General features: G+C 37.6%; 1 protein-coding gene across 3 annotated transcripts; it reads left to right on the top strand.

Annotated features, from left to right (window-relative positions):
• The first annotated feature begins 4,685 nt into the window (after window positions 1-4,685).
• On the top strand, window positions 4,686-10,437 carry TRM15 (GPI-anchored adhesin-like protein, putative (DUF3741)). 3 transcript variants are annotated; one of them, XM_079032402.1, is made up of 7 exons: window positions 4,686-5,879; window positions 6,487-6,679; window positions 7,082-7,146; window positions 7,324-8,401; window positions 8,671-8,825; window positions 9,241-9,394; window positions 9,635-10,437. In XM_079032402.1, exons 2-7 carry the CDS (start codon window positions 6,529-6,531, stop codon window positions 10,189-10,191), a joined length of 2,160 nt encoding a protein of 719 aa, XP_078888528.1. In that variant the 5' UTR covers window positions 4,686-5,879; window positions 6,487-6,528; the 3' UTR covers window positions 10,192-10,437. The 3 variants fall into 3 exon arrangements, with proteins under 3 accessions (XP_078888528.1, XP_078888529.1, XP_078888527.1); XM_079032403.1 differs by having other exon boundaries at window positions 4,687-5,879; window positions 7,082-7,134; window positions 8,668-8,825; XM_079032401.1 differs by having other exon boundaries at window positions 4,687-5,879; window positions 8,668-8,825.
• The last annotated feature ends 14,486 nt before the right edge of the window (window positions 10,438-24,923 follow it).

Below are 24,923 nucleotides of genomic sequence, written 5' to 3'. Positions count from 1 at the left end.
AAGTGTTTATAAAAATCATTTGAAGGAAACTGTTTGGTAAAACGGCTAATGAGTAGCCAATCATTTGAATCCTGCTTATCAATCACATGTAATCGATATAATAACTATCATGATTCTACTTGTATCCCCCCCCATAAAACATTTAAAAACAGTTAAAACATTGATTAAGGGGTATGAACTCACCTGTTGCGAGTGGATCGGAAGGAAGTGTCAGATAAGTGCTTGGTGTCAAGTGAAGACTTAGACACGCACAAAGATCCTAATTACATATGAGGACATATTTATATAAACAATTAGTCTTTAAACAACTAATAAACAAGTCAAGACACTCTAGGACATGACAAACACTTTGTATAAGTGTTATAAGTGCTAAGGAGTGCATCTAAGTGTTGTAGGGAAAGGCTAGTATGATTGGGGTTCAAGAAACACTCTTAAAATGAGTTTACTCCCTAAGGACCAACACCCCTTGAGTTTACGGTCGTAAACTCCTAACCTTTTGACCATTTGTTGGTTTGGAGTCTTGTAAGCTATTCCAAGCATTCCTACTTCATGATTTAGCCTTAGGAAGTGTTGCGTGGCATCAAAACACTCCTAAATGGAGTTTACGGTCTAAGGACCATTTCTCCATGAGTTTACTACCTTAAACTCATGAGTTTACTACCTTAAACTCACAAGTTTGGTATTTGGGGGTTTTCAAGTCCTTAGCTCAATCATGGCACTAGTCTAGGTTAGATTCTAGGCATAAGGAACAACCATGGGACATTTATGGGACTTTTACACATCATTTGGGGTGTTTACGGTTTTGGGAGATCCCCAAACCGTAAACACATAAAAATGTATGATTTTGGTGCTTTTTGTGTGATAAACTCATCAAGGATGAATCTAGACAAGTCCCTAAGGCATTGTGAAGCATCTAGGCACCCTAACACACCACTTTGGCCCTATTCTTGGTGTTTACGGTTTTGGGACCTCCCAAAACCGTGAACACGTTTAACTTGGTGTTCTTGGGACTTTTCCTTGGTATAAACATGTATAGCTAGCTTTAAATGACTCTAGGATAGAAGTACTTACATTGTGGAAGCTTGAATTGAGCTAAAAGTCCAAGAACACTAGTGTGTGTTCTTGGTGTTTTGGAAAAACTAGTCAAAACACATAAATGAATGGATTAAAGGATATACAATCACTAGATTAAGTATTAAACCAACTTGAAATGGTTAGAACACTTACTAGTTTGAAGATCTAGAACAAAATCAAGGATGATACTTGAAAGGATATTTTGGAGTTTACTCTTTTGGTGTTTGGGGAGTAAACTCAAGAATGACTAGTCTTGGGGAGTAAACTCATGTTTATGCATGAGTTTACGATTTTTGGATGATTTTTCGACCCAAACTTAAAAGTTTGGCCGCGAACTTCTAAAACACGAGGTGTTTGCGGTTTTTAATTTCAAAACCCGAGACGACACTTTCTTTCACATGTTCGTTTAAAAATAATATTAAAATAATCAAACGAACTTTATTTTTCTTAAAAATAAGAAATGATGACATTAACTTATGATACGAAGTGGTTGACTTTTAGGGTTTGAGCGAATGAAAATTTCGAGTTGTCACATAAACCTTATCCATTAAGTTTTAAGGAATGTTTGATATGCCTCTTATTTGATACAGTAAAGGTTGGGTGTGACTCGGTCAGATTCAAACTGTTTGATAGTACAATTAGTTGGGTCTGGCTCAGTGCTATAGCTCCTAATATGCTTCTTACTAGATCTGACTTGATCCGACTTTGATTTAATCAGATATGACTCAATCAACAACTATCAAACAACCCATTATTTTTATAATAATAATTTTTTAGATTACTAGATAATTATCCTAACTATCCAGTCCAAACAGTTACATATTAACCCCTCTCTTAATTACTAGTTTCTAATTAATTCAATCATCGTGTGACACATTAACAAATTAGTCCATCTTAAATGTGTTCTTGCTATTTGGTGATTGAACTGTGCTTTATGTGTATTATGTGTGCACCATCCATAGAGCGGATTGAGTCTTCTAAATCTCCTCTTATCTATATTAGTAATGTCCTTAACTTCTTGTGCTATATCTGTAACAATTTCAATATAATATTGTTCTACTCTAAGCTATCAATTGCGCGCTATAGCGGTGCTATAGCGGCGCTATAGCGTTTTGCGGAGGTCGGGAACCGCTATTTTCAGTTTAGCGTTTTCATTTTGCGGTACCGCTATTAGCGGCGCTATTCACCGCTATTTACCGCAATTTCAATAACCGCTATAGCGGCGCTACGGGCGCTATTCCATTTTCGTTTACATTTTGGGCCATTTGGTTACTTTGTCAAATGAAAAGCTAGTTTCAATGATCTCATTACAATTTCATTTTAGAAATCCCGAACAACTAACATAATTAAATGCATTCAAACCAACCACGTCTACCAATAACTCTCTTTCTCATCTTTTTCTGTACTCATGAAGACTTGAGGTGCTATGGTCAGACTTCATTAATGTTTTTTGTAAATCGACTCACACCTATGACGCTACGACTTGGGACTTAACTCCTTAAATCAACCAAGACCTAGTAATATGATATTGAACCCATGCAATGCAGGTAAACTCTATTTGACACTTTGACACTACCTAGTTTCCATATTACTATAATAGAATATTATGTTGTGTTTTTTTATAAATTTTTAGGTTTGATGATATTAATTCTATATAGATTTATAGTATTAATACTCAAATATATAAATTCTATATAAATATAATATAAAATTATAAATTATAAGTAATATTAAAAAACCGCTATACCACCGCGATAACCGCGATCTCAAATAGCGGCTTGTGACCGTTATTGAATTTTTTACCGCGATAACTGCATAGGTTCTACTAATTGGTATACTCTCTAACTTTATATGATTTCAATTGGTATCATGTTCTTTCAATTGGCGTATTTAATATTTTATATTCATTTGCATGTATTTAAAGCATTATGTGTTTGACTAAATTATTGTTATGCTTTCATGTGATTTTTATTGGTATAACATATTGTTTGTGCTTACAATTTATTGATTAATTATTTTATTATATCACTTGTAAGGGTGAAGGACTTTCAAAGTTTTGATTGTCAAACTGAGGAGCTCTGTTTGAAGGGAGCTCGTGTTAGGGACAACTTTTGTTTTCTCGTCTTTTTACTTTGATAAAAGGAGGAAAGAAGTGTGATAAAAAAGGATAGAAACCCATTTTAAGCTTGTGGCCATTATGAATTGAAATCTTTTAAACCAGGAAGGATAGATGAAGAAAGCTTGGAATCCATTTGTTGTTCGGTTTTTCTTACATGTGGTCATCTTCTTCCGCCAAAAACTCAAAACGATATCATTTTTTTTGAAATTCAAGAATTCAAGAAGAAATATCAGAAACACAAACCAAGAACTTCTTTCGAGAAAAACAAACCCAAGAACTCACGAAGTATAGAGCAAGAACTTGTTTCCACGAAAACGACCGAAAATGAAAAATCAAAAATCGTTTCTAGAAAAACGGACACAAGAACCTCAAATCTACATTGTGTTCATCGCCATTTTGGGAACCCATATTTAAAGTTTTACAGGTTAAGAATGACCTAAGAAGATGACCGAAAATTGTTTTCGACTGAAAATATGACCGGAGATGTAACGGTTGTCGAAAACAAACTAAACGTACAATAGTTGGTCATAATTCTATTCTTTAACACGATATGAAAGTTCAATGATAAACTGCCTATAAAAATTAAAATAGCTAAATATGTACACTAAACATAATCTGTTCCCTCTCAAATCATTAACACTAACGTTTTTTCTTTTTTTTTTTTTTTTTTTTTGTTTTTTTTTTTTTGCTGCAAGATAACACTAATTCAGTATTCTATGTAGTTTAACTTTAATCCGCTTTTTTAAAAAGAACAACATCATTCGTTTTAAACGAGTACAACAAAATTTTACCAAAAAATAGAATGTGTTTTACTTACACTTTCCATTTCTATTCAACTTTCTTTTATCAATAAATCCTACAAATTTGGTTAGTATGATTTCTACATTTGTTTTAATTGAAAAATATTTAATAATTTGATTATAAGTTACTTGTTATTAAATGTTTTAAGTTACTTGTTGCATTAACTTAAAGTTAATTAAAATAAAGTCTGATTTGAACTATAATTTAATGATAACGTTTGACTACCAATAAAAGCTTTTAATGTTTTACATTAGAAAATAAAATACCAAATGCTTACACATCAAGTTATCAACCTAATGTCATTATTATTTATTCTCATCATACAACCTAATATAACCATTGATCTAATTTTTACCCCCCAAAACATATAACTTTACATTAGAAAAAAAAAATCCCGAATATATTATATCTATATTTTTCCAACATATAAAAATCTAAAGAAAGAATGAGTAAGACAAATGAAGATGAGATAAATCGGTAGTTGGACTGTCTACAATTTAATATGTTTTTAGACAAACATATATTTTTTTTATAAAACCTTTATATTATTAAAGAACACCAACGGGCCATTTCTGCCCCACCACCCTCACAAAACGATAGTACCAAACAACTCTGGTCAATCCCCCCCCCCCCCCCCCCCCCCCCCCCCCCCCCCCCCCCTGTATACATAAAACAATATGAGCGTGGTTGTTTGTGAACTGTGATATATGGCAGAGTTACAGGTGGGGTGTTGATGATGATCAAACATGGAATAACTGCAGAAACAACAAGAGAAAAAGCATAGGAAACTTTAGTACAAAGCTTCCTTTCTCTTTCATAAACTTCCATGTGTGTATTTTCAGCGTGAATTCAGTGTCTATATGAGGGTGATGAATCAATTATGACCCCACTTCATCAATGCAAAAACTAGGTGTCTACTTTCCTCTTCCAAACCTCACTCTATTTTCATCACCATCACCATCTTTACCTTGAAACAAAATCGCAAAAAAAAAAAGTGAGGTAGCCTGTTGTTCTTCCTTCTTCTTAACGTTTTTGTTTGTTCATAGTCACATCGCCATTACAAATTTCTTCCGAATTTGTGTATATAATGAGTGGATTTCGTGTTTAATCCATATGGTGATATGGGTCTCTCACGTTTTTGCTATCTTCATCATATTATAAGGTTTATTGAAGCATAAAGATTGTGTCTTTCCTCACATTTACAGAAAACTTCGATTGGGTATTGAAAATTTATGAAAAAAGATTGAAAATAAGAGATACCCAGATGGAATTATGTTTCAGAGTTCATGGGTTCGTTAGAAAATGTTGACTTTTTAAACCCTGTGTTTTGCTGACTTTTTGAGGGTTTCGGAATCTTGAAAGGAAAGATTGCATGTTTTCTAAGGTGTTGGTGATCACTTTCTTCAAGTAATTTGACTTCCAATCACATTGATGTGATTGGGTTTTACTAAAATACCCAAATTGAATTAAGTTTCAAGATTTATGGGTTTTGGTAAAAATCGGGGGGTTTCAAATTCTTGAAAGGCAAGATTGCATGTCTTCTAAGGTGTTGATGATCACATTCTTCAAGTAATTCGGCACCCAATCACCTTGATGAAGAAAACCAGTTTGTAATTTTCTCAAAAGTTTAGAGTGAAATTGACAACAAAGAATATGAATCTTTTTATTTGAGGGTGTAAAGAGAAAAAGAGAAGAAGAAAAAAAAAAGTGGAAAAAAAGTTATGATTCCTTGCCACCTAAAGAATTCTACACTTCCTTGAACTTTACTCTGTTGTAAAGCTTGTGTTTCAAATTAGAATTTCTTGATTTTCTCTAAAGAGCATTTGCCAGCTGCATAGTTCTTGTTTGGCTCTTCTTGTTATCATCCAAGACCTCTAAATCTCAGGTACTTTCAATCAAAATCTTGCCTTCTGTAAATTAATAATTTCATTATTGCATTTGTCATGTTGTATGTTGCCTTCATTATATAGTACATGTTTATTTGATTAATTGTGAAATTTAAGACAAAGATGATAATGCAATCGGAAATTTAAGAAAGAGCCAATAGGTATGCTATAGATTAATCCGATAAGATATATAATTATATATGAGTGTTTCTTTTTTACTTAATGAAAAAAAACAAAAAAAAAAAAACACAAAAAAAAAAAAACACGAATTTGCCCTCATTTTTTGTGTTTTCTTCCATATCCCTAAGTATGCCATCATTTTCTCAAATACTAATGTACATCCATTTATTTGTTTATTACTTTCATTTTTTTCCTATTCAACATATTGTATGCAAAAAGAAAAAAAAAAGATCATAGGCTTGTAGCATGTCATCCAAAAACAAAAACTAATTTCACTACTATAATACGGTGGATTTTTCAAAGTATTATGTACTAATAAGGAAAAAAATACAAATAGTAAATACCATCATAGCATTAAGGCTTTAATTAGATCCAATAACACATCCTCATGTATTCGATGCATTTTTTATTTTTTATATATATCAGGCTGAGTGTCATTAGCCAAAGTTGAAGAACTCCCATTTAATAATGGCAAAAAGATCAAAAAGACTTCACACACAACAAAATAAAGATCAAGCAGGGTGTATGTGGGGATTAATTGGTCTTCTTGACTTCCGCCATGGTCGAACCACTAGAAGGTTACTTTCAGATAGAAAGCTCGTGATCAAAGATAATGTTGGTAAGCATCTTGTTTAGTTAGAAAAACACACACACACTATTGTATTCTATAATTTATGCAATAACGTTTCATTTTTTCCCCAATTTATGCAACAAAGTGGTTTTTTAGATGAAATATGCAAAACAATCAAGTGTCATTCTATAAATTATTTATTATGCAAAAATGTTTGAATTTCTACTAATTATGCAACCATGTTTCAACCGGAGGCTACCGGTTAATTATTGCATTTTTTGGTTCTAAAATGAAGCTTCATTGCATATTTTGTATAAAAAGTTACTTTGTGTCATAAATTAGGAACGATTTTGATAAATGTGCATTTAACTTTTTCGAAATTTATTTCTAGTTACGACCAAACACACTTTTTCTTGTTATATTACTAATGATTCTTGTGTTTTTTCATAGCTTCTGAATCTACCTCTGAAGTGAATTTGATCACGGATTCTAAAGAAAGTCATGTAAGCATTGAGGTGAAGATATAATATAATATTCTTGAATGTTTGCAAAATTATGATGATTCTTGATATCGGCACATTATTAATCCATGTTTATTTTATGTTTTTTGTTTTTATTTTCGTTTTCTTTGGTTTTTGATTATCCATACAATTCTTACATGCAATGAGCTCGGTTTATTGTCTAAACTTTAGGACACTGGGGAAAGCAAGAATTCAACACTTGATGCTACAAAGACAAGTGTGAAGGAACTCATGGAAGAAGAAATGATCAGTGAGCAAGATTCCACAGATCAAACAGAAAAAGCATCAGACATATCTTTAAATGATCTTGAAGCTATAATGAAAGAAATCTTGATGATTTATCAGACTCGCCACAGTGATCTTGATGAAGGGCAAAATCGTAATTTTTCATTTGTTGAAGAGAAACTAAGTGCAGCAATTGAAGTGTTCATGAATGAAAAATCTAGTGAAGATCACGAGAAAACCAAAAGTTCAAAAGATTTGATGGATACGTTTCAAATGTTAACCTTAAACAAAGAATTGTTCTTAAAACTCCTTCAAGATCAAAACCCACTTTTGCTAAACCAAGACCAAGAGTCAAAGTCAAAGTCAAAGTCAATGACGAGGTCAATCTCATTAGAAAACGAGCCGAGCAATCGTAAACACAAAAACTTCTTTAGAAGGAGGAGCAAGTCACATGATGTTAATAACCCTTTGAGTTCAAGTAGAATTGTGGTTTTGAAGCCGAATTCTCTAGAAAACCGATTAAAAGCTGATAATAATGTTCATAGTGAAAGAATCATTTCCCATTTTTCGTTTATGGAAATTAAAAAACGGTTTAAAAATGCGATGGGAAAAGAGCAATCAAAACCGGGATGTGGTGAAAGAAGTGTTGAAGCAAGTAGTGGATGGAGTTCTCCAAATCGAGACCATTTTTATACCGAAAGATTTGCTAAAAGAGTAGAAAAAAGGGTTTCAAAGTTGAGTGAAAATGATGATGTCAGGAGTCATATATCAAAGATCTATTTTGAGGCCAAAAAGCATCTATCAGAGATGCTAAGCAATGGTGATGATGATGCAGAGTTGATGATGGAGAGGCTACCAAGAACTCTTGGGAAGATTCTTTCGGATACTGAAGTCAATGAGAAGAGTCAACCATGCGTGAATAGTTCCAATCTTGATGAAAATTTGAAAGTTCATGATGAACTTAATCTTGATACATTTGTGGAAGGTGACCCGTGTTCTATAATAGAAGATTCAAATCCAGAAGGTAATGTGGAAATTAGCAACATACACATAATAACAAAGTAGTTTGATTTCTATATCATAATAGCAATATTTAATATGACGTTATTATGAGTAAAAAACTAAAATATATTGTCTATACCTTGCTATTACGGGTAAAGAAATGTAAATACATTGTTATTATGGGTAAAATAAATAAATTTTGTTGCCAATAAGTATATGAAAACTTCATCACATTGCTAAAATTAGAAAGAATTATGGCGTTGACATTTGGTTTTGGTTCTTTTGTAGAAGCCATAGAGATTGAAAAACCACAAACCCAAGAAGAAATGGAAGTCATGGATGTTTTTTGTGAACAATGTAGTTCTTCAGAAAGTGCAAATGATGAACAACATAGTGAGAATGTTGAAGTATTGGATGAAGAAAGATCTCCTGAATTTTCGACATCGGTAATATTTTGATTTCCACTTATATTTATAGTTCAAAATTTATCCCTGATTTCATGGTATTTGTCTCTGCTTTATAAATGGGCCCCACAAAATGAAAACGTTAAACATATGGGTAGATGTTTCAAACTATATTGTAGTAATAAGAAAAAAGTTGAAAGTACAATGGCGTACTTGAAAAAAATGAAGATATGATGTTGTAATACACCAATAAATGCAAGTAGTTTGACATTTCCTATATTTAGCCCTACTTTTAACGAATAAATCATTATAAAATCTGAAAAAAAATGGACTATAAAGTATTGACGGGTCAACCCGGTCCGCTTTGACCAGCACTACGCAATTATTTTATAAAATTCGACACCATTATATCATCAATTTCCACCATTAATTAAACGCTCTTTCTATTAATTTCTAGAATTCACTTGAAGAAAATGAGTTTTCAACTCCAATGAAGATTAAAGAAAATGAGTTTTCAACAGAAGAAAAATTGAGACCAAGTCCTGTATCTGTTCTTGAGCCACTATTTTCAGACGATGAAATCAGCCTTGCAAACACCACCTCTAGATATGGTAAGCAACCACCTTTTTTTACTTTGCTCTTGCTACTAATATAAGCAGTGTACTTTATTTTTACCTTACATTTATTTACCTATAATAGTATTATGACTAAAGAAAATGTAAATATGTTGAGATTATGAGTAAATAAACGTAAATATGTTGTTATTATGACTAAAGTTCATTCCCTATTGAAAGAAACATTGAGTTACCAAACTTTCTTTGCTAAACTAACATCGGTATAAACTTTTACAGTCGATGTTGCAATCAAACCACTCTGCATTCAATTTCAAGATCAAGAAACATGTTCAAGAAATTGTCTTGAGAATCAAGAATCCACATTTGAATACATTGAAGCCGTGTTATTAGCTTCCGATCTCAACTGGGATGAATTTGAAAAAAGATGGCTTTCATCACTCCAAATACTTGATTCATCTTTATTCCACGAAGTAGAAATCTTTTCCAATCGACCCTCTCATGACCAATTACTCCTCTTCGATTCAACCAATGAAATTCTCCAGGAGGTGTGCGACTGTTACCTCGATTTCATCAAAATAAGAATTCAATCGGTTCCCAAAGGCACGGATTTGATAAATGAAATATGGGAAAGAATTGAATTGAATCAAAGAAGCAACTATCCACTATCTTTGGATCATATTGTAAAGAAAGATTTGGGGATTTCAAGAACATGGATGGATCTTCGGCCCTATTCTCGAGAAATAGTGTTTGAAATCGATGATTCAATCTTTGAAGAAATTATGGACGATACCCTTTTGGACTTAATTGATGATTATATCGATTATGAAAGTTGACACCACGAAAAAATTTGGGATAAAATCATGAAAAGGTTTGTTATTGGTGTTTTTCTAACTACTAGAATGACATTAGTGATCATGTAGAGTTTGGTGTGTTTGAGTGTGTGTGTGTGTGTTTTGGTTTTTTTGTTTGTTGATATATATTTTCTTATTGGTTACTTTGACATGATAGTTTGTAGTTATAAACTATATAAATGGGATTTCCCATGCCAACTAAATAATGCTTGAGAGTTTTTATTTTTATATTCATGAAGGAAAAGGAAAATGAAACTAGTATGTTGATATGAAACGATTTGAATGTATAATTTGTTTTGTTATGAATTTTACCTCTGATTCTCTTGTAAGTTTGTATAAATATAACCAAAATAACCTTCTCATGTCGAATTTTGCAGGTTTCAACCTTAGGTAGAACGTTGTTTAAAAAAATTGTTATACAATGTTTTATATATTTTTTTTGGAATCGGCAAATAATTTTATAAAAGCAAGCAAACATAATGTTTTGTATATGGTTTGATTTTAGTTAGATATTGTGCCTTGGGAACCTTAACAGTGGAAGTGTAAATAAATTGGATATGATGTATATGGTGATTTTTATATTTGAAATGATTGTATTAAAAATTTGGTTGTGACGACTTTAAGTGGGAATATCGTTATGGGTCAGTGGAATCGAGGTAAAGGGAAATTGGTTGGATCGTTAACGTGATATTTGTATTTTTCTACGATTTATAAAACTATTATTTTATGATGTTCTTATTGGATAAATATGTTTGTTAAAACTATACAAACAATTTTTGATGAAATCTTAAGTGTTCTTTTATTTTGGAAATCCTACAATTTCAATATGTTTGTAAACTAAATGGTATATTGTAGAAATCAAGTTGAAGGGATGACAATTATGTAAATGGAGTGAAAGTTATGTGGCAATTATGTGAATCAAGGTTATGAACAATGAACAGACTAAGCATTTTTTTTCGAAGAGGCTTGAATGCGTGTGTTCAAAAGGAGAGTTCTTGAGGAGGGAAATGGTATAAAGAAAGCTCAAATCGAATATAGATATTTGAAAATTTTAATGAGTTAGAGTGTAACATCTCAAAAATCATAATAAAAACTTTCATTTTTAAAACCCTTTAATAATCCATAAATCATATAAAAACATTGTTTTCAAGAACATAGTCAGAATCAGAGTTTCCCAAAATCATCAATCAACAAAATATCCAAGGATGATGTGCACAATCACGCATTTGCCTTGCCCGTATCATGTGATGTACTTGAAACCATGAAATCAAATTGTAAGGTAAGTCTTAGTGAGTTACCCCAAAATACCTCACACAATAAAACATATACAAACGTTCATGTTGGGCCCTCAATCATCGGACTGGATTACCCTCGGGCCGACAGTTATAAGATTGGATAGCCCTGCACACTAGGTCATCGTACTAGATTACCCTCAGGTCCATAGTCATCATACTGGATTGCCCTTGGTTTGTTGGTTTATAGCACGGAGCAGTAAAGCTTCAACTCAACTACACTATGTTGACATATGCAACAGATAAACATATAACAACAAGTATAGGTATTCATATGGATCTACCATGCTAATAGATCACTACAGTATAGCAACATCCTATATACTAGGATACATAACACAACCTAGTGGATTGGTATTGGTGCCTTCGACCCACGAGTACAGTGAGTAAAACTCACCTCAAAGTCTGGAAGATAGTTGAACTGATCACAGCTCCAAGCACCGGCTCTACAAGTCGCCTATATAATAAATAGTGACCGAGCCTCAATCTACTACTCAAATCACTCCATTTGACCTAAAGTCAAACTTAGTCAAAGTCAAAAGCCAACGATCAAAGTCAACATCCAAAATTCACCCAGCTAGTCATCACGTCATGACTATCTATTGGTCACGTCATGACCTTAATAAAAAAAAATAGTCACGATCTTCCAGAGTCATGTCGTGACACCCAAGTGCTTATGTCGTGACACTCTAGACAGAAATGATCTATAAGATCTTAATACATTAAGCCTTACAATTTAGACCTTCTAGAAGGCTTCGTCTATCCTAGAACACCATAAAATCGTAGCTTTTTGGACATGCATGTCCAAACACAAGCAAGGGCAAAACAAGGGAAGAATGCGATTAGGATCTCATGCAAGGGTCCTAAAACCTAACCATACTTCAAATCCAACACTTATTTCATCAAAGGGACACTATAGATCCACAAAGTTGGCAACTTTATGGATCCCCATCACTAAATCAATCCTAGACATGAAAGATGATGCATCAAAACCTAGATCTAAGCTTATAGACTCATAAAGCATTGAACTTGGAAGCTTACAAGGGTCCAGAAGGTATGAAAATGGATAATGGTGAAGCTTGAATGTTGACTTGATGCACAAATATCTATCCCTCCTTCTTCTTGGCTAGAAAACACCCAAATGGATCTCAAAATCAGCTATGGAGGATTAAGGTTTCAAGAGGGAGTGTTAAGAGGTGATGGAGGCCGAAGGTGGGCTAACCCTAGCTCTCACTTCCTTTAAATACGGGAAAAATCCTCGAAATTAGGGTTTGGCTCGCAGCAAAATTAATGGCGTGACCCATAAGTGGTTACATTGTGAGTCCTAAAGTCATGTGTGCTTTTAAGACGCCACGTCACGACGTGACATGCAAGCTCTCACATTGTGACCTAGGTTTAAGCCAAAAATTAGTTTAATGAATTAACAAATGATTACTTGAACTGGGTGTTACGATTCTCCCTACTTGAATCAGACTTCGTCCTCGAAGTCCAATGTTGCGAATAAATCTAGATAATACTCATGCATCTCCGCCTCAAGTTCACACGTCCACTCGAAACCCTTCCGATACTGTCATTGGATCTTGATAAAAGGTATTGCAAGCTCTCACAATGGAACCACCACTGAACCGTCATCCATACACTTCAGAAGCTAAGAAACATGGAAAGTGTTGTCAGTCTGACTAAGTTTCTTTGGCAGATTCAATCGATAGGCCACCTTGTCTACTCTGGCCACTACTCAGAACGGTCTGATAAATTAGGGACCCAAATTTCCATTCTTGCTGAAGCATATAACACCCTTCCAGGGTGATACCTTTAGCAAAACCATATCTCCCACATGAAACTCTAATTCAGATTGTCATTTTTTGGAATAACTCTTATGTGGGCTCTAGGCCGTTTGTAATATATATTTGATTTTATGGATGAGCTATGTCGTTTGGAGGAACACCTCAGTCCTCCCCATAAACTTATGGTCAACATCTCTCCAACAAACTGGTGTACGACAATTCCTCCTATAGAGAAGCTTGTACGATGGTGCACCAATACTGGAGTGATAGTTGTTGTAAGAAAATCAGCTAGGGGAACGTAGGAATCCCAACTCCCTACGAAATCAATAACATAAGCCCTCAGCATATCCTGGAGCATATGAATGGTCCACTCACTCTAACCATTAGTCTGGGGGTGATAAGTCGTGATGAAATGTAGTCTCGTACCTAACTCCTCATGAAATCACTGCCAAAATCGAGAAGTAAATTGGGCATCACGATCAGATACAATGGAAACTAACACACCATGGTGAGCAACAATCTTGTGTACATACACATCGGCCATTTTCCTAGCTAAAGAACTCTCCCAAATAGTGAGAAAATGGGCACTCTTGGTCAGACGATCAACAATGAACCAAATAGTGTCAAATCCCTTGGACTCCCTCGGCAACTTGGTGATGAAAACCATGGTGATATGTTAACATTTCTACATGGGAACCTCTAAGGGTTGTAACTTGTTGTGCGGTCTCTAGTGCTCAATCTTGACCATCCAATGGTTCAAGCATCTATTTACATACCATGCTATATCTATCTTCATAGACGGTCACTAATAGCTAAGTCTCAAGCCTCAATATGAACAACAACATGCAAACCCTAGATCTATGATATATAATCGAAATTCACATAATAAAGAATTATGATACATACCTTTGATTGTTATGTAGTAACAACAATCTAAAACCTTGTAGATCTTAAATCTTGAGAGCAAGTATAACAAGTGTAATACCTCTAATGGATCACAAACACACTTAGCAAGAGGATGAGATATGAGAGGGGGAGGAAGCTCCAATTTTCGGCTATTACTCTCTAGGGTTTCTAGTGGCTAAAAATAACAAGGGTTATAGGTCTTTATATAATAAAGTGACTTAGAGCCAGAACTAGGGTTAAGAGTAGGAAACCCTAATTGCTTTGCTTAGGACCAAGCAAGCCCTAATCCCTTCCATCCAAAGCCCTTGGACGAAAATTCTAGGGCTTCTCTAGAAGATTTTCGTCCAAGCCTCATTGGAAGGGTTCTAGATCTTCTTTCCTCAACTATCAATCAATAACCAAATAGCCCCTGAACATTTAATTAATTTAATTAATCCCAAAATTAATTCCAATTAATTTCTAATTAACTATTAATTAAATAATATGATTTCTATTTGATATATTATTTACATAATACATTAATAAATCATACACTTCAATTTATTAATCAAATAATAAATTCTTCCTCTTTCCCAATAGGTTATCCTGTCTAGTTGCTAGTATGAAGGCAACCTAAAAGGACTGTGCTATTATCAATTCAAGTATATACCAATTATAGTTATGGGCTTAGATACCTAATCCAACAGTTTCCCATTTGGATAAGTCTAATAACTATAGTTGCCAGTATAACTTCAAATTTTGATTAGCAAATTGTAGATCTCAAAGCCGTTGTCGAACTCTGACCTAGTCAGATATGAGTCCTAAGATAAGTGATCAAATATTCCTTCATTCTACAGACATAGATTATAATCAATCTCTCTGTCCAAAATTTGTTTCTCGATTTCCGATTTATAACGACTAAAATCAGACTATCAATTGAACACATCAATTCAGTCTAGGCTTGGCTAACCGCTTTAGATGTCATCATCAAATCATTGAGGGGCCTAGTGATATCGCTTTTCCCATTAGGGCAAAAGGAACGGATAAACTTTGAATTATATGCTCGTACTATGCGAGGTCACAATAGACAAGGTCATCTGGTAGACTTGAGATGGTTCTATTTAGCTAGAGAGAACCATATTGGTGTTGGGGGTAGTGTATGGTTACTGACGGCGGAGGGTGGCGGCTAAGCCACCCGGTCGGAGACTACGGAAGCGGCCGAGCCACCGAGGAGAGAGTCTCCCTCCATGGAGGAGATACTGTTCACTTTATATGGGACAATTAGGTCAATGGGAATTAGGTCAGGCCTTGGTCCAGCCCAATTCAGGCCCAACTAGCAAGGAGCTGAACAAGGCCGCCCAGAGGCGTCGGGAGGGGCCGACGGGCATGCCCCACGCAAGGCTAGCGGGCACGCACCAAGAGCGCCAAGCAAGGGAGTGCCAGGTCGGGCCGGCAGGAGAGTCTCAGGCAAGGTTGGAAAGGGATTCCCCATCAAGGCTAGCAAAGGAGCGCCAGGCAAGGGAGTCCCCAATAAGGCTAGCAAGGGAGCGCTAGGCAAGGCTGGCGCACCAGAGATGTTTATGCCATGCTAGTGGACCATATATCATCAAGTCCTCCTAGTCTGATGTGATTGGTACGCGGACAATGACATTGGACTAGATTTGGTCAAATAAATTGTGCGTCGTTAAGTCCCCATAGTCTGATGCGATTGGATTGCTGACAATCAGATCGGACTAGACAAAGCACTAACGCATCAAAGAGTAAAAGGAAAAACCGAACCTCATCTACGAGAGATCGTGGTGTTGTGCAATGAGCCAAGCATTGCTTATGTAGCTTGAGTAGACTTGATATTCTTTCATGGAGTGGAGTGTGGTATGGTTGGTGTGACGCAACGTAACCATTGCTGCCATTATGCAGAGCAAGGCTGCTGATGATGTTATGCAGAGTAGGGCTACTATGCGACAATGATGTCGATAAGGCTTCAGGCCAAGGTAACTAAAAAGCATAAGCTCACCATTTAGTCCCTGAGACTGTTATCCGACACAGTTGTTGATATATTCATGTGTAAATGGGATGTCACTGATAACCATCTACATAGTATGCTTTACGTAAACATTGATTACCGTCCTGAAGGTATTTCTTGCTTAGGATACACCTATTTGGATTCCCCCCAGTCTGATGTGGGTAATGTAGGTAGCCGGATCAGATTATGACGAATAAGGCAAGGTTGTTATGTCAATGCACGATAAAGTAGCAAAAATCTTTGTACGAGATGGATGCTGTCAAACCGATAATCCGTAAGGTTGTTGACCATATAATAGGTGGTAAATGTGCTGAGAGCTGGGCGATTAGGTTGCTAGCGAGGGTCACGCAGTGAGACTATTGTCGATAGCCAGACAATAGAATTATTGAGAGATAGGTAGTGAGGCTATTCGTAGGAAATATGCAACGAGCTTTTTGCTGAGGGACAGGAAACAGGGATGCTGAGGGATAAGCGGTGAGGCTATTAGTCGGGGTTGCACATCAAGACCGTTGCCGAGAGCCAGGCAACAGAGATGTTGAGGGATATGCGGCGAGGCTACATGTAGCGGTTGCGTAGCAAGACTGTTTCCGAGGGCCAGGTAATTGAGATGTTGAGGTATAAGCAGCGAGGCCATAGGTAGGGAATGCGCAACAAGGTCGTCGTTGGGGGCCAGGCAACAGAGATGTTGAAGGGTTGTAGGTAGCAGCGCTGCTATCGTGATAACCTTCTTGCTGGAGAATAACCTCATTAGGTCAGAATGTAATATGGAAAATGCTTTATCGATCATCCTATCACGAGAGAACCATGATAATTATGAGAGAAGAAACACCAAGAGCATGGTGTTAAGAGTGGTATAAGCTTATGATGCGCGACTTACAATGCGCGACAATACGTGACTTATGTTGTGCGGCTTAGAAGAAATAGCTTGGGTATAGCAGTCAACAATCATGGAGATGTTACATGGGATAGCATCGCATGCAGATTGGGAATAGCATCCAGCCATCGTAGATACATCACACGGGAGAGCATCGCGTGGAATCATGTAGGCGAAGGTTGCAATCCTTTGAGCCTTGTTGGTGGAGAATGCCGCTGATGGAGCATGGCTTAGAAGCCAAGCACTCAAGGCAAGGGTGTTGAACCTTGCATGCGGTGCTTGCTGCTATAATGGAGTCGGGATGAGAAGCCAGGTGACTCAAGGTAAAGGTGTTGAACCTCGCATGCGGAGCTTGCCGCTTATTAACGTATCCCTCAAAGAACCTCAAAAAAGAAGAAATAAAACTAACACCGGGCTTGGCCTGGTTAGAACCTAGTCTAAAGCCAAGTTCAGGCCTTCGCCAACGCAAAGATCACTGATATGGCGGTTAAGGTGCAGAACCACGCCATAACCCCTTTCCCTGGAAGTTCTATCTTGGAAAACGTGAGACCAATAAAAGAGTCCCACTTGCCCATTAGACGATAGCGACGATCTTCATAAAAGTTAAAAGATCTCCTTCCAGCCAATGAGGGAATGAGGCAAAATACGTGACGGAGGACCCTCCAATATGGGTCTGCCACGTCGCACTTCACGAAAGAATGCTCAACATAATCAGTTGAGGGACACGCTTCTCGAACATGTATAAAAGGACCCTTCTTCCTCACGAAGAAGGGGATGGAATTCTCTTTTTGTTGTGATCTACTATAATCTCTCTCAGATCTCATACTAACTTGATCGTCGGAGCTTCGTCCTGGGAACTCCTCCCGGACATCGACTAACGATCATTTCTCTCTTTTGTACTGTGATATCAGGAGAAGATACCCGCACGGATCTTACCTACAGTCCCAATTCACTGCTCTCCAAAATATCACAACATTTCGCGCCATCCATGCGTATCTCTAGAACGATACATCCACGATGCGAACCCAGAAAGCAACGATGGCAGGTGACATTCCAGTGAGATCAGGAACAGCAGAAAGAAGCCCGTTGCGTCCAATGCAGTCACTTGATGGCGGGAAAACTTCCGTTCAGGAGGAACATGCCTCAAACTGCACACCGGTCTCATAGACACAATCCAGTTCTGCAGCTAAAACGGCGACAACTTACATAGCTAGTCTATGGCGCCCAACAGCCAGCACAACTCCACAAGTAGCAATCATAACCACAACTTCATAGATCATCGCAACACAACAAACAGAGATCCCTATCTCGCAAAAACAATCCTTCCCGCAAACTTCCGGCACCATTCAACTGTAGCCACAATATCCCCCGATGGTCCACCCACACACCACCATGGAAGGGCTATCTCATGTGCCGCTATTCGCACAACAACCATCGATCTTCAACCAACTTGTACAACAGACACCAGGTTCAATCCCTACATTGTCTCAGCCGTAAGTAGGGGTGGCGAATCTTGAACCAACCCGTAACCCGACGCTGATCCAACCCGAAAATAGACAGGTTTGGGTTGAGATTTTTGACCCGTCAACCCGTCAACCCACCAACCCTTTATTTCATGGGTTGGGTTGGGTTATCTATTTGGGTTCGCGGGTCAACCCGCCAACCCGTATATATATATATATATATATATATATATATTACATTTAAAAAATATGATACATTTAATTATTAATGAAAGTTGATTTCCATCCGTATTCGTAACATTTCGTATCATTGTATTCCTTCCGTATTTGTATGTGACTAATTTGCATTTGGGGTACGTTAATCAGAAAAAGATAAAGTACATTTCGTTATTTTCACAAGTCACGAACGAAGAACACAACCGCTTTCTATGAATGTTTTCATTTTTCATTTTTATTTGGATGTTATTGACTTTATGTATTTATGTTGAAAACCTTATTTTTATGTTAATTACTTTAATCATTTTATGAATTTATGTTGAAAAAACCTCATTTTTTAAAATGTATTGCTTATTTATTAAACGGGTTATATGGGTTGGGTTTGACCCATTAACTTGTGAACCCGCGAACCGATATACTTAAACAAGTTATATGGGTTGGGTTGGGTTGAGGTTTCCAACCCACCAACCCATGACCCGCCAACCCGTCAACCCATATACTATATGGGTTAGGTTGAGTTTATGTTTTCTGACCCACCAACCCGTCAACCCGTGACCCGCCAACCCGAACCCAACCCAATTGCCAGGCCTAGCCGTAAGTAACAAGCATGCAGACCTCGACCAGTCATGGATCCGGATCTTATGGATCCGGTGTTCAGTTCTCGGTAACACCTGAATTCAACCCCCTCATGACAGTCGTTCAACCGTTCAGCCCGTACACAACAGTATGCCGGAGCAAGCACGTAAATGCCCCACCAGTAGGGCCATACGCAACCCAACATTTTGGATTGCCACCAAACCTACAGCAGCATCAACTGTACATCTCGCAAGTAGCCATGCATAACCAGGTGTACGCGAGCCCATATCAGATGCAAAAACACATGGCTTATGGTGGTATTTCGTATCTATACAAGGACAACCCCCCCCCCCCCCCCCGGCGAAGCGCAAGCTTCAATTTTAGTCATGAACTGATATCCTAAGCCCTAGAATCCGTCCATCCCTTATCCCTTAAGAATTTACAGTCTAAAGTGTAACTAATAAACAATTGATAGTTCGTACCCTCTTATTTAATTAATCTCTTTAAGTCACCAAATTAATACTAATTAATTTATGACTTATATTAATCAAATAACAATATTATTATTCATTATATTATTCTTATAATATATTAATAATATTTATGCTCTCATAATAAATCATCCTATCAAGTTGCTATGGTGAAGGCAACCCAAAAGGATCATGCACAATCGGGTCAAATACTTGCCTAATATAGTTGCAGCCTTAGACACTATTCCAACAGTCTCCCACTTGGATAAGTCTAGTAACTATATGCACAAGTACTATTCGATTTGCAATCATAGCTCTCAAAGACGCTGTCAAACTCTGATCTAATCAATCTTGTCCTTTAGATAAGGGGTCGTACAGTCCTCTGTTAGATATCATGCTGACAATTCTATGGAATGATTAGTCAAGCATTTAGGTTTCTCGATCTCTGATTTATTCGACATAGAACTTAATCGAACACATCAATTCAGTTCTGACTGGGCCCGACACATAAGTCAAATCAAATCATCGAGCGGCCGAGATATCGCTTTTACCTTCTTAGGATAAAAGTTACAGATAAACTTCGACTTATATGCATTTACTTATTCATTAATCAACTATATACAACAATGCGTTTTATAACACCGAGTTACTGATGCATTTTCGCATTATCAATGTACAATCAATTAACAAATAACAAATCATATATCTAGGTTTTAAGACTATATGATATTATCGTCTTGCGATCACTCTTTTATATCTTATTCCATAAGGTGATTCCAGCAAGCACGAGTTTGTTCCAATGCTCAAAACTAGTTCATAAGCACTCATGAACGTCGCATCAATCTTTTGCTATGTCTAATACCATTTAGACAATCCACCCACCAATTCACGACAATCTTCATTCATCTCTACTTCCAACATATGAACGATTGTGGACAATTTGAATAATTCGGTTATTCTTAATAAACTCAATTATTCTGGAAGTCAAAACATGCAAAATGAAACAATAGTTAAACAATTAACATAAGACAGTAACATTACTCATAAATAAAACTCCTTTATTTAATCATCAAATGTTAATTACATTTATCTATTACACGTTTCTAATACTATCTAATCTATGCTAATATCATCCTTTAGCCCAATACTCCTAGCATGCTGCAAGTGCTTAACCCTACTCAGTCCCTTCGTAAGCGGATCTGCTGGGTTATCTTCCGATGATATCCTCTTCACTACGAGTTGTCCTTCTTCTACACGATGTCTAATAAAGTGATATTTTCTGTCAATATGTCTAGATCTACCATGATCCCTCGGTTCCTTGGTCAAGGCAACCGCTCCTTCATTATCACAGAAAATCTCCATGGGCTCCTTTATGGCAGGTACAACTCCAAGATCACCGATGAAGTTCTTCAGCCATATTGCCTCCTTCGACGCTTCGCTCGCTGCAATGTACTCTGATTCGCACGTTGAATCAGCTATAGTTTCCTGCTTGGAACTTTTCCAAGTCACTGCTCCTCCATTCAGGGTAAAGACCCAGCCCGACTGTGAACGGTAGTTGTCCCTGTCGGTCTGAAAGTTGGCGTCACTATACCCTCGCACCTTCAAGTCATCACTCCCTCCGAGGAATAAGAACCATTCCTTCGTCCTCCGAAGGTACTTAAGGATATTCTTCACCGCAATCCAATGGGCTCTGCCATGAATCCCTTGATATCTGCTAACCATGCTCAAAGCAAGGGCTACATCAGGGCGAGTACAAGTCATAACGTACATGATTGAGCCAACTGCGGAAGCGTATGGTACTCGGCTCATTTCTGCTATTTCAGCTTCGGTACTCGGACTTTGAGTCTTACTCAACTTGGCATTACTTTGTATCGGTAATTCTCCCTTCTTCGAGTTTTTCATACTAAAACGTTTTAGTACTTTCTCTAAGTAAGTGTTCTGACTAAGTCCTATCAGTCTCTTACTTCTCTCTCTTACTATCCTTATTCCCAAAATGTAAGAAGCTTCTCCGAGGTCCTTCATAGCGAAGCACTTCTCGAGCCAGGACTTAACCTCCTGCGGAGTCGGGATGTCGTTTCCTATGAGCAATATGTCATCGACATACAAAACGAGGAAGCTTACTATACTCCCACTGGCTTTGACATATACACATGATTCATCTTCGCTTCGTACAAATCCAAACTCTTTGACTTTCTCATCGAAGCAAAGATTCCATCTGCGAGATGCTTGCTTAAGTCCATAAATGGACTTCTCAAGCTTAGACACTCTATTCGGATGCTTCGGATCCATAAACCCCTCTGGCTGAGCCATGTAAACATCCTCAGCCAACTTTCCGTTAAGGAAAGCGGTCTTGACATCCATTTACCAAATCTCATAATCATGAAATGCGGCAATCGCTAGCATCACCCTAATAGATTTTATCTTCGCAACTGGTGAGAAGGTCTCATCATAGTCAACTCCGGGAGTTTGAGTAAAGCCATTCGCGACCAATCGCGCCTTATATGTGTGTATGTTTCCATCCACGTCGGTCTTCTTCTTGAAGATCCATTTGCACCCAACGGTCTTACGTCCGGGTACATTATCAACCAAATTCCAAACTTGGTTATCATACATGGATTGGATCTCGCTATCCATTGCCTCTTTCCATTTCGCAGACTCCAGTCCTGCCATGGCTTCCTTATAGCTATTAGGTTCATCAAGATTTATTAGTGTACCATTACTAATATACGTGTCCCCTTCGGTAGTAATATGAAAACCATAAAACTGGGGTTGAACTCTAACTCTTTCGGAACATCTAAGAGGTAAGGGTTCGTCAATCGGTTCAACCGGAGTTTCCTCCTCGGGTTGAGTGCCAGCGGTGGAGGTTCCTTCATCTATCGACTCTTGAATCTCTTCAAGCTCGATTTGCCTCCCACTTTCTCCTTGGCCTATGAGTTCTCGCTCTCGGAAAACTCCTCTCCTCGCAACGAAGACAACATTGTCCTTCGGTCTATAGAAGATATATCCAAAGGATTTTTGCGGGTAGCCGATGAAAATACAGCGCTCACTACGAGGTTCGAGCTTGTCGTGAGTATCTCGTCTTACGAAAGCCTCGCAACCCCAAACCTTGATATGTGCCAACGAGGGAGCTTTCGATGTCCACATCTCGTGAGGTGTTTTGGCAACCTTCTTAGTAGGGACTCAGTTAAGGATATGGGCGGCAGTCTCTAAGGCATACCCCCAAAAAGAGATTGATAGTGAAGCACAACTCATCATAGAGCGAACCATGTCCAACAAGGTTCGATTACGCCTTTCTGCCACGCCATTCAATTGTGGTGTCCTAGGTGCCGTCAATTGTGAAACTATTCCACACTCCTTGAGATAATCGTGGAATTCAAGACTTAGGTACTCTCCTCCTCGATCGGATCGAAGCATCTTGATTTTCCTGCCCAATTGATTCTCCACTTCATTCTTGAACTCTTTGAACTTTTCAAAAGTATCTGACTTTTGCTTGATTAAATAGATATACCCATATCTACTATAGTCATCGGTAAAAGTCACGTAGAAGCGGTTCCCATCCTTCGTGGTTGATCTAAACGGTCCACATACATCGGTATGTATTAGGTCCAATAGACCCTCACCCCTTTCGCAAGAGCCAGCGAAGGGTGACTTAGTCATCTTTCCAAGCAAACAAGATTCGCATGTGTCATCTTCCCTAAAGTCAAATGACTCCAACACTCCATCCTTTTGGAGTTGGGCTATGCGTTTCTTGTTGACATGTCCAAGACGACAATGCCATAAGGATGATTTATCCATACTATTGGAAGAATCGATGTTCAAAACATCATTTCCTAAGTTATCAACAATCATTATAGTTTCATAAATTCCATTACATGGCATAGCTTCAAAATAAAAGAAACCATTTAGATAAGCCAAAATAGAACCATTCTCATTATTAAAAGAAAATCTAAAACCTTGTCTAAACAAACCATGAAATGAAATGATGTTTCTAGCCATTTCTGGCGAATAGCAACAATTGTTCAAATCTAAACTTAAACCATTCCTAAGCACTAAAGAATACACTCCAATCTTGGTCACAGGCGACGATCTTCTGTTCCCCATGATTAGATTTATTCTTCCAGCCTCCACATCCCTATTTCTTCTTAGTCCCTGCACATTAGAACAAATGTGGTAACCACAACCGGTATCAAGAACCCAAGAAATAGCATGAGACGAATCATTAGATTTAATTGTGTATATACCTACGAAAGATGGCTTGATCTTTCCTTCCTTGATGGCTTGCAGGTACTCTGGGCAGCTTCTCTTCCAATGTCCTATCTTGTGGCAGTGGTGGCATTCTGCCTCCTTTGGGTTAGGGCAGGGCTTAGCGGGATCAACTTTGGTCCCACTAGAAGAGGCACCATCTCGGGCTTTAACCTTACGATAGTTCTTAGATGAATCCTTCCTCTTCTTTCCCTTTCCTTGTCCAATGGCCAAGACAGGAGCAGCGGGTGGATTGGGAGTTGGTGCAACAGACTTGTCCTTGAAGTTGCTCTCAGCGACCCTCAAGAGACCTTGGAGTTTGCTTAGGGTGACCTCTTCTTTGTTCATGTGGTAGGTCATCCTAAATTGATTATAGCTTGGAGGCAAAGAGTGAAGCACCATGTCGATCGCCAGGTCTTCCCCAAAGTCAACATTCAACTTGCAAAGGTGGTCGACATACCTTTGCATCTTTTGCAGGTGCACGGTAAGAGACTCTCCATGACCCATCTTAGCGGAAATCATGTTAGTGAAAATCTCATAACGCTCTTGTCTCGCGTTTTGGTGGTATCTCTCCAATAAGTCTTGATGCATCTCGTACGGGTACATGTCCTCATAGGACTTTTGGAATTCGGAGTTCATGGTGGCTATCATGATGCAATGTACCTTCGTTGCATCGCGCTCATGAGTTTCAAAAGCGGTCATTTCAGCCGAAGTAGCGATTTCAGGGTTAATTTTCTCGAGCTTCTCATCGAGGACATACTCCTTATCCTCATAGCGAGCAATGGTGCGAATGTATCTTATCCATTCGCTAAAGTTCGTCCCATCGAAAGTGACCTTTTGACAAAGGCTCATCAATGTGAAAGAACTAGCAGCAGCGTTGTTTGCGTTC

The sequence above is a fragment of the Lactuca serriola genome, chromosome 3 (assembly GCF_051521515.1).
Source record: "Lactuca serriola cultivar US96UC23 chromosome 3, Lser_US96UC23_V15, whole genome shotgun sequence".
NCBI lineage: Eukaryota > Viridiplantae > Streptophyta > Magnoliopsida > Asterales > Asteraceae > Lactuca > Lactuca serriola.
The sequence above is the reverse complement of the archived record's forward strand: the minus strand, read 5'-3'. Positions and strand labels throughout refer to the sequence as shown.